Source organism: Ammospiza caudacuta, chromosome 2 (genome assembly GCF_027887145.1).
Source record: "Ammospiza caudacuta isolate bAmmCau1 chromosome 2, bAmmCau1.pri, whole genome shotgun sequence".
NCBI lineage: Eukaryota > Metazoa > Chordata > Aves > Passeriformes > Passerellidae > Ammospiza > Ammospiza caudacuta.
Genome location: NC_080594.1, coordinates 121,543,897 through 121,554,350, shown reverse-complemented (window position 1 = coordinate 121,554,350; position 10,454 = coordinate 121,543,897). Strand labels below are relative to the sequence as shown.

The 10,454-nt window shown below is 67.5% G+C and overlaps 1 protein-coding gene across 2 annotated transcripts; it reads right to left on the bottom strand.

The window, feature by feature from the left end:
- Positions 1-1,417: 1,417 nt before the first annotated feature.
- RHOG (ras homolog family member G) lies at positions 1,418-9,425 on the bottom strand. Of its 2 annotated transcripts, none has more exons than XM_058800662.1 (2): positions 9,356-9,425; positions 1,418-2,576 (listed from the first exon to the last, which is right to left on the bottom strand). In XM_058800662.1, the coding sequence occupies exon 2, from the start codon at positions 2,545-2,547 to the stop codon at positions 1,972-1,974; it is 576 nt and encodes a 191-aa protein (XP_058656645.1). In that variant the 5' UTR covers positions 2,548-2,576; positions 9,356-9,425; the 3' UTR covers positions 1,418-1,971. The 2 variants fall into 2 exon arrangements, with proteins under 2 accessions (XP_058656645.1, XP_058656646.1); XM_058800663.1 differs by lacking the exon at positions 9,356-9,425 and adding an exon at positions 3,026-3,091.
- Positions 9,426-10,454: the final 1,029 nt, after the last annotated feature.

Sequence of the window (10,454 nt, the reverse complement as noted above, 5' to 3'; positions counted from 1 at the left end):
ACTGCTGGGGCTGGGGCTGGGCAGGGGCAGGGGAGCTGTCGGGGCCTTGCTTCCCCCTGTCCCAGGCCATGGTGGGGCCCTGCCCTCGCTGCAGCTGCCCCAGGAGCAGCTGGGAGGGGAAGAGCCATGAGCTCATCCTGCTGTGCTGGGCCAGGGCAGGGCTGTGTCCTGCTCATAGCATCACAGGGTCCCCTCCTCATCCCAGCACCCACTGCTACACCAAACCCCACCAGGATGGCACCTTGCCAGCCTCACTGTGGGAGCAGGACGTGGCCGTGCGGATCCCCACTGTGGGACCTGGACATGGCTGTAGGGATTCACCACAATGGGAGCAGGACACGACTGTGGGGATCCCCCTGTGGAAGCAGGATGTGGCCATGGAAGTCCATCACAGTGGGAGCAGGATATGGCCATGGGGACCATCCCACAGCCAGACCAGGACAGGGCTGTTGGATGCCCACGGTGGGAGCAGGATTTGGTGCAGCAGGGACCCAGGAGCCCGTGGCTGTGCAGTGGCCCTGGGGCTGTGTCCCCTGGCCCGGGCTCCCAGGGTGGGCTCTGCTGGGCCCCAGGAGGCTGCAGGAGGCTGGGCTGGGCCGTGGCCGGAGCCCCCAGCCCCGCTGCCCACGCCCGCCCCGGCTCTGGTGCCAAGGGGAGCAGGGAACAAAGGCGGCTTGTGGCGGGCGCCGGGTCTCTGCCCTTCCTGCAGGAAGCCCCGGGGCCGGACAAGGGGCCCGTGTCCGGACATGGCCACCCGCCAGCACGTGCCGGGGGGGCGGCGAGGGGGTGGCGAGGGCGGCCGGGGATGCCACTGCTCCCTCCTGCTCCCTCGCTGCTGCCATGGGCAGCCACAGGACACAGGAACACCACGGACACCCCCGGGCACGGGAGCACAGGGCTCTGCTGCCATGGCCAGCCACAGGACACGGGAACACCCAGGACACCCCCGGGCACGGGAGCACAGGGCTCTGCCCCTCCAGAGGCAGTACTGGGGCTGGGGTGGCTGGGGGCTGTCCAGGGAGGGACCACACTCGTGCTAGTTCCTGCAATGTGCCCATCCTCAGTGTCCTCATTCCCACACAGTTCAATGGCCCCGTGGCCACCTCCTGCACTGTCCCCATTGCTGTCCATTACAATGTCCCCAAGCCCCCGGGTGGGAGCTCAGCTGGGCACAGAGATGGTGGGGTCAGGACTGACCATGGCAAGGACATCCCAAGCTTCCCTGGCAGTTCCCTCCAGAAGAGAGCCCTGGCAAGCACCATGAGCACCCTCAGCTTGGCCCTGGCATGGTGAAGGGTCCCAGCCCAGCTCAGGCCAGTGACAGCCTTGGAGTGTCTAGGGAGTGTCCCCATGCTCAGGAAAGGTGGGGGTGAGTGGGAGAGCACAGGACACGGGGGGCCTGGGCAGGATTTTATTTCAGGAGAAGCAACTCTGGGGGCAGCTGGTTACAGGTGAGTCCTGCTGCCCTGTGGAGCTCCAGCACCAGCCAGGGCAGGAGCTCTCTGCTCTGGCCACACTGGCTCTGCTCTCAGCAGGGCTGGAGGTCCCTGGTGTGGGGCTCACCCCAAACACCCCCAGGGGATGCCGGGGCAGGAAGGGGCAGTGCCGGCGAGATGCTCCGGGCTGGGCGAGTGCCAGGGCTGGCACAGAGGGGCTGGGGACCCCTGTGCCCCAGCTGGTGTAGAGGGTGGGAGTGGCAGGTCGCCGTGGGGTGCTCGGGGCTGCAGTGGGGGTGCCCACCCCGGGCATCCCCTTCTCAGGAAGCGTTGCTGTGCCAGGACCGGAGAGGCGGCACCAGAGGCGGGGCGGGAGCCCGGTGCCCCGGGGCGGGCGGCCAGTTAGTGCAAACAAGGTCTGTGTTATTAAAGCTGGAGGCTGGGCTCCCACCGAGGCTGGGGAGGCACGGCGGTGGCTGGGGGCAGGGGGCGTGGGGGGCACGGGGCAGGGCAGCATCGTCCCTCGGCAGCCCGGTCACAAGAGCACGCACGGCCGCTTGGGCTTGGCCGGGGCGGGGTTGAGCACGGCCCGCACGGCCTCGGTGAACACATCCTTGATGCCCTCCTGGTTGAGCGCCGAGCACTCCAGGTACTTGACGGCGCGGATCTGCTTGGAGAGGCTGATGCCCTGCTGGGTGGTGATGGGCGCCTGGTTCTGCTCCTTGAGCCGCTTCATGGTCTCGGGGTTGTTCCTCAGATCCTTCTTGGTGCCCACGAGGAGGATGGGCACGCTGGGGCAGTGGTGGCACACCTCGGGGTACCACTTGTGCTTGACGTTCTCGTAGGAGGGCGGGCTGGCGATGGAGAAGCAGATGATGAAGACGTTGGTCTGGGGGTAGGAAAGCGTCCGCAGGCGGTCGTACTCCTCCTGGCCGGCCGTGTCCCACAGGTTTAAGTTTATAGTCCTGCCGTCCACCGTGTTCTGGGCGCTGTAGTTGTCGAACACGGTGGGGATGTACTCCTTGGGGAAGGCGTTGGTGGTGTAGCAGATGAGCAGGCAGGTCTTGCCCACCGCCCCGTCACCCACCACCACGCACTTGATGCTCTGCATGCCGGTGCTCCTGGTGTCCCCTCAGCAGCCTGTGGGGAGAGAGCAGGCTCAGGGAGGGGACACTCCGGGGCTGGGTCAGCGTGATCTCCCTGCTCCGACACCCCGAGGATGGGGGCTGCACAAGGATCACATCCAACCTCGGTTCACCATCCAACCCAGATGAGCGTCCCAGGCAGGCAAAACCCCTGACAGAGACCCGCAATGGGGATCTGCCCACCATGACCCAGGGACACATGTGTGCCACCATGGCCAGTGTGCATGGGGACCACATCGTCCCCAGGGTGCTGCATCCATGGCATCCAGGCTATGGCAGCACCCTGTGCCATCCCATATTGTGCCATGCTGTGCTGTGCCATCCCGTACTGTGCCATCCCGTGCTGTGCCATGCTGTGCTGTGCCCCCGGCCCGGAATGGGACAGAGGGCAGCAGGGCAGGCAGCAGGGCCACACCAGGGCTGTGGCAGCCCGTGGGCTGTCACCGTTTGTCCTGCCCGCCCCAAGCAGGGCCGGCGCTGTGCTGGCGTGGCCCCGGAGCCAGCGTCCGCTTCTGCAGCTGTGTTTATCCCCAAGCCCGGCGCGCGTTTTCCTTCCTCGGGTTCCCTCTGCGATTCCCATTAAGGGCTGCATCCTGCTCCCCTTCCTGCTGCGGGCCGGCCGGAGCCCGGCGCTGCCCAGCCCTGCCCAGCCGGGGCGGGGGCGCCCCACGGTGCCCACCCTGGGCCCGCAGCCCTTTCCCGCCGGGATGCGGCCGTGGGCATGGTGCCCACCCGCGGCACGGCTGCGGGAGGATGGCAGGGAGCCCCGCTCGTGTTGCAGGGACAGGGAGCGGAGAAGCCGCAGTGCCCCGGAGCCCTGGGCTGGGGTCCCGCTGCCAGAGCCCGCTGAGCCCGCAGCGCTGGGCAGGGGAGGCCCCGAGCCCCCGGCCCGAGCCCCGGCCCGTCCCTGCCCCCTCGCACGGGGAAGTCGCTCTTCCTCTTCCCGCGCTGACACGCGGCTTCCTGCGGCCGTGCCGTGACCCCCGCCCTGCCCGGCTGTGCCCGACCCCCGGCACAGGCACGGGCGTGCCAGAGCAGCGCCGTGCCTCAGTTTCCCCCGGGCAGGCACCCCCGCATCCCCGCCGTGCGAGCGGGGGGCAGCGGGGCCCGCACGGGCGGCCCCCGTCCCCATCCCCGTCCCCATCCCCATCCCCACCCCCGCAGGAAGCCCTGCAGGTCCCCGGGGGCCTCAAACACAGCCCCGGCCTTTGGCCCCCAGTTCGGGAGCGAACACGGCCCGGAGGTTTCCTCACAGCGCTTTGCTCAGCCCGGGGCAGGCACGGGCACTGCTGGGCTGGGGGGGCACGAGGTGGGAGAGGGGACAGAGGGGTGGCAGCAGAGGGACAGGGATGGGAACGGGACCAGGATCAAAACCATGGGATCGGGATCAAGGAGACGGGACAGCGGGAGGAGGAACTGGAGCAGGAGCAGCTGGAGCAGGAGCAGGACGGTGGGGGAAGGAAGAGGATCAGAGCAATGGCAGCAGGAGCAGAGGGAGAAGGAGCAGGGCAGTGGGAGGAACAGGGTCATGGGACCAGGATCAGGACTGTGGGAGACTGAGGTGCCTCCATGGCTGCACAGGGCCACCCTCAGGGACACGCACCTTCCACAGGGGCTGTAACAGCCACCCATGTCCCTTCTGCCCCTTCTGTCCTGCAGCCACCCCATCCCTTGGCCCAGGGCTCCCAGGGCAGCCTCTGGGGTGGGACACAGCTGTCCCTGTCACCCCAAGGCCCCATTTGGTCTGTCTGACTCAGTCTGGAGCCAAAGCAGCCCTGAGCACCAGCCTGGCCCTGTGCCCATCCCACAGTGGGACACGGCACACGCTGCTGATGCTGAGCCCAAACTGACTGTGGGCACCTCGGGATGAGCTGCACCGGGCAGGAACCATCCCCATCCCCATGCCCATCCCCATGCCCATCCCCACCCCATCCCATCCCCATCCCATGCCATCCCATTCCCATCCCAGCAGAGGAAACACCTGTGCCCATGAAGGGCATCACCACTTCATGGGAAATGGTGAGGAGGAGGGAAAGGAGGAGGAAGAGGAGGAGAAGGAGAGGCTCAAGGCCAGGGGTCACTTCTCCATCACCCAGCACCCCGGGGGTGTGGAGCCCCAGTGTCCCCAGGTTTGTCACCATTACACAGCAAAGGTGGGCACACACCACGGTGCCCATGGATGGACAGGCAGCACCCAAGGGCTCACACAGGAGCGTTCTGGCTCCTGCCAGCCCTGGCACTGCCAGCACCAGGTACAAGGAGCCTGTGGCACAACGAGGGGACCCACAGGCATGGCTCACACTCACAGGGCAAATGCCTCACTGAGGGGTGGGCTTTGTGCAGGGCAGAGCCCCCACAGCAGCCCCAGGTCTGTCTGGGTGCCAAGGGGGGATGTGGGTGCCCGGGGGGCTCTGGCTCTGTCACAGCCAAGGTTTGCAGCCACAGCCAGCACATCTCAGTCCCAAGCAGCCCCCCCAGCCCCAGCCAAGCCCCCGACTCACACTCATCTTCCCAGGGAGGATGAGGAGGGACAGTGCCCTGCCCCCTGAGCCCCTGTGTCCCCCAGCACGGGACAGGAGGGTGGGCAGGAGCCCTGCCAAAGGATCCCCATTCCAGGACAGGCCCGGGGCTGCCCGGTGCCATCCTGGTGGTGCCAGGGAGGGGCTGGAGTCACCGTGTCCCTGCAGCCACACTGGGGCTCCCGAGGGCCCCGCTGCCCCGGGGCCGGGCTGGGCCGCTCCGGGGACACTGGGAGGGTGTCCTGGTGACACTGGGCGGGTGTCCGGGTGACACTGGGCGGGTGTCCTGGTGACACTGGGAGGGTGTCCTGGTGACACTGGGCGGGTGTCCGGGTGACACTGGGCGGGTGTCCTGGTGACACTGGGAGGGTGTCCTGGTGACACTGGGTGGGTGTCTGGGTGACACTGGGCGGGTGTCCGGGTGACACTGGGCGGGTGTCCTGGTGACACTGGGAGGGTGTCCTGGTGACACTGGGCGGGTGTCCGGGTGACACTGGGAGGGTGTCCTGGTGACACTGGGCGGGTGTCTGGGTGACACTGGGTGGGTGTCCTGGTGACACTGGGAGGGTGTCCTGGTGACACTGGGTGGGTGTCCGGGTGACACTGGGAGGGTGTCCTGGTGACACTGGGTGGGTGTCTGGGTGACACTGGGTGGGTCCCTCGGCCCTGCTGTGCCCCAGGCTGCTGCCAGCTCCGCTGCCGCTGCTGCCACAAGGCCAGCTCTGTTCTCCGGGAGATCCGCGGCCCGCAGCACATTTAACCCCTTCTGTGCCCCGGGGTGCCGGGGCCAAAGCGGCCTCGTGGGGCTGAGGCACCCCGAGCCCCCAGCCCCACTCCTCACTCGGGTAGCGTCTGGGGGGCTGGGGAGGCGGCAAGGGGGGCTGTGGGTGACACACAGAGGTCCCCCTCCAATCGCCACCCCCTGGCACGGGAAAAGCGACTCATCTCTTCAGCAGAAAAGGGAAGCAAAACCCTCTGCCAGCGCTCCCGGCCGGGGCAGCCCCCGGGGGTTTCCGCCGGAGAAGTGGAGCAGCCGCCCCCGTGAGCTCCGTGTCCCACGGTCCCCAAACCGCCCCGAACCCACCCTGCCCGCCCGAGGCATCTCTTCCCCGCCCCACAGCACCGGCACACCCCATGCGGGCACCGCGCAGCCCACCGTGCCCTGCCCCGGGCACCCCGCCCTGCCCCGGCTCCATCACAGCCCACCGTGCCCTGCCCCGGGTCCATCCCGGCCCCAGGGACGTGCCCAGGGAGTGCCCAGGGCTGGGGGTCACCAGCCCCTGGCACTGGGGTCACTCCTGCTCTGGGGGGGCAGGCACAGCATTGTCCCCCCCGGCCCTGCAGCCTGCTCAGCAGCAAAAAGAGGAAATTCATAAAACTGCCAAAATCTCTAAAATAAACCTGCTAAAATCTCTGAACCCCGAGCAGGGACCCCACGGGGGTCCATGGCCATGGTGGGGATGCAGGGACCCCCCCAGGAGCCCCCCAGCTCTGCCCCAGGCTCTGCCATAGCAGCTAAAAGAACTAAAATAGCTCCCATGCTGAGTCGGAGGGTTTTGATTTCCCTCATTTTCCAGCTGTCGTGACTAATTTCCTCATTTTATTTCCCTCCCAGGCTGGGTCCTGCTCTGCTCCTCACCACAGCCACGGCCGCTCCCGGCCCTTGGCCCCTGCCCCAGGAGCTGCAGCCAGAGCCAGACCCTCCAGGGGATGGGTGGATGATGGATGGATGGATGGATGGATGGATGGATGGATGGATGGATGATGGATGGATGGATGGATGGATGATGGATGGATGGATGGATGGATGGATGGATGGATGGATGGATGGATGATGGATGGATGGATGATGGATGGATGGATGATGGATGGATGGATGGATGGATGGATGGATGGATGGATGGATGGATGATGGATGGATGGATGATGGATGGATGGATGGATGGATGGATGATGGATGGATGGATGGATGGATGGATGGATGGGTGGATGGATGGATGATGGATGGATGGATGGGTGGATGGGTGGATGATGGATGGATGGATGGATGGATGGATGGATGGGTGGATGGATGGATGATGGATGGATGGATGGATGGGTGGATGGGTGGATGATGGATGGATGGATGGATGGATGATGGATGGATGGACAGATGGATGGATGGACAGATGGATGGATGGACGGATGGATGGATGGATGGATGATGGATGGATGGATGGATGGATGGATGGATGGATGATGGATGGATGATGGATGGATGGATGGATGGATGATGGATGGATGGATGGATGGATGGATGGATGATGGATGGATGGATGGATGGATGGATGATGGATGGATGATGGATGGATGGATGGATGGATGGATGGATTGATGGATGGATGGATGATGGATGGGTGGATGGATGGATGGATGATGGATGGATGGATGGATGGATGGATGATGGATGGATGGATGGATGGATGGATGATGGATGGATGGATGGATGGATGGATGATGGATGGATGGATGATGGATGGATGATGGATGGATGGATGGATGGATGATGGATGGATGGATGATGGATGGATGGATGGATGGATGGATGGATGGATTGATGGATGGATGGATGGATGGATGGATGATGGATGGATGGATGGATGGATGATGGATGGATGGATGGATGGATGGATGATGGATGGATGATGGATGGATGATGGATGGATGATGGATGGATGGATGGATGGATGGATGATGGATGGATGGATGGATGGATGGATGATGGATGGATGGATGGATGGATGGATGGATGGATGGAGGGATGGATGGAGGGATGGAGCCAGGCAGGCCAGGCCAGGCCCCATTTCCTCCAGCAGGTCCCAGAGCTGGGTGGCAGCACTGTGCTGCTCCAACACCTCTCTGGGCCATGGCCAATCCCAACCCACTTCCATGCACGAGGGCACAGCCCACATCTGCACCACGGCCAGCACTGCTCAGCACCTCCACAACTGCCCACAGACACTCCTGGGGCCTGGGCCAGCCCCCTCCCACCACAGCCCATCCCCTTGGGCCCCCTCCCACCACGCTCCCACCACAGCCTGTCCCCATAGGCCACAAATGGTACCTCAGTACCTCAGTGGCTTCTCCTTCCCCCGAGCCAAGCAGGGGAAGCCCAGCAGCCCCCAGCCCCCCGCAGGCTGCAGGGGACCCGCGGGTGTTCCCACGCTGACTGAGTGAGCCCGGGGAGACCGGGGGGACCCCATGACGGGCACCCACGGCAGGAGCCCCTGGCACGCCCTGGCTGCTGCACACGAGTGGCAGCGCCTGTGAGGGATGTGGGGGGGACACAGGGGGTCAGGGGGCAGTGCAGGGGGCAGTGCAGTGGAACAGGGCTGGAGGCATCACTGGGGTCACTGTGGGGGGCTCGGGGGTCCATGTGGGGGGTCAGGTCAGGGGGATCGGGGGGATCAGGGGGTCAGTGCAGGGCAGCGGTGCCGGGGGGAGGTCAGTGGGGTCAGTGCAGTGCTGGTCAGGGCGGGGGCTCAGCGCTCATTGCACGGGGGTCGGGGGGTCGGTGCAGGGGTGAGTCAGTGCAGGGGGGTCGGGGGTCTCGGTGCAGCGGGGTCGGTGCAGAGGGGAGAGGATGGGTCAGTGCAGGGGGGTCGGTGGGTCGGTGCAGCGGGGTCGGTGCAGGGGGGTCGGTGGGTCGGTGCAGGGGGGTCGGTGCAGGGGGTCAGGACGGGGCCGGGGTCCCGCGGGCCGTGCAGCGCCCCCCGGTGTCGCGCAGCCCCAGCAGCGCCGGGCCGGCAGCGGGAGCGGGGCGGGGGTGCGGCCGCAGCTCCGGTGGGAGCGGGGCCGGGGGTCGCGCCGAGGGGGTCGGGCCGGGCCCGTTTCTGTCCCCGCTCTGTCCCGGCTGCTGCGGGAGCCGCTCCCGCCCAAAGCCCCGCTCCTCCCGGGGCACCGCTGTCCCCCGTTATCCCCGGCTGTCCCGTTATCCGCGGGCCCCGCTATCCCTGACGGTTCCGCGGTCCCCGGCGGTTCCGTTATCCCCGGCGCTGCCCCGGTCCCCGCAGCTCCGCTATCCCAGCCCGCTCTCCCCGGCAGCTCCGTTATCCCGGCAGCTCCGTTATCCCCCGTGGTCCCGCTCCGGGCGGGTCCCGCCGCCCCCGCCCTGGCCTCGACCGGCGGCTCCTCCCGCCCCCCGCCCGGAGCCCGGCGGGGCCCCCCGGCCGCGGGACCCCCGCCCCAAAGCCCGGTGCCCCGGCCCCGCACTCACCCCGGGGCATGGCGCGGCGGCGGGCGCGGGGCCGGGCGGCAGCGGCGGCAGGACGAGGAGCAGGACGGGGAGCAGGACGGGGACGAGGAGGAGGAGGAGGAGGAGGAGGAGGAAGTCTGCGGCCGCCTCCTCCGCCGCCCCGGGCGGTCCCGCGGAGAAACTTCCCCCGCCGCGCCCGGCCCCCCGCGCCCGCCGCTTCCTTCCTCGGGCCCGGCCGGGGCAGCGCAGCCCCCGCGCTCCCGGCACCGCCCCGGGATACGGCACCGCCCCGGGGCAGGGACCCCCGGCACCGCCCCGAGCGGGGACCCCGGGCGGGTGGGGCAGGGACCCTCCTGCCTCGCCGGCTGCCTGCGCCCCCCGAGCCCCCATCCTTGAGCCCCCCACCCTTGAGCCCCCACCCTTGAGCCCCGAGCCCCTGAGCTCCCCACCCTTGAGCCCCCATCCTTGAGCCCCCATCCTTGAGGCCCCCCCGACCCCACCTCTGACCCCCCCAGCCCCACCCCTGGCACTCATCCCTGACCCCGCCTTTCATCCCCGACACCCCCTTGGCCCCCGCCGCTCACCCCGACCCCGGCGCTGGGGACAGGGCTGGGGACAGACAGGGACACACCGGGACAGCCCCTGCCAGCCCGGGGAGCGAGCCCAGCCCGGCCGGGGTCACCTGGGGGCTGGTGGTGGGGGGAGGTGACACCCCCTGCCCTCGGGGTGTGCGTGGGGAGGGGGTGACAGCACAGGGGGGTGACAGCACAGGGGTGACAGCACAGGGGTGACAGCACAGGGGTGACAGTGCAGAGGTGACAGTACAGGGTCCCGGGGCTGCTGTGGGAGTGTCCCCCCTCACCCCCGAGGCCAGAGGAGCCCGGGTGCTGTGAGGGACCCCCCAGGGGCCGGGTCCCCCAGTCTGGGGGTCCCCACAAGGGCCAGGTCCCCCCCGCAGTGCCCACAGCCCGTGGGGGTCCTGGGGCAGGAGGGGCTTGTGGGGGACACCCAGGATGGAGGGGAGGCAGCTCCTGGGGGAGAGTGGCCTGTCCCCACCCCAGTGGCCTGTCCCATCCCAGTGACCTGTCCCCATCCCAGTGACCTGTCCCCATCAGAGTGA

What these genes read in the sequence shown, in the direction of transcription:
- RHOG (XM_058800662.1), bottom strand. Translation starts at nt 2,547, where the DNA reads ATGCAGAGCATCAAGTGCGTGGTGGTGGGTGACGGGGCGGTGGGCAAG.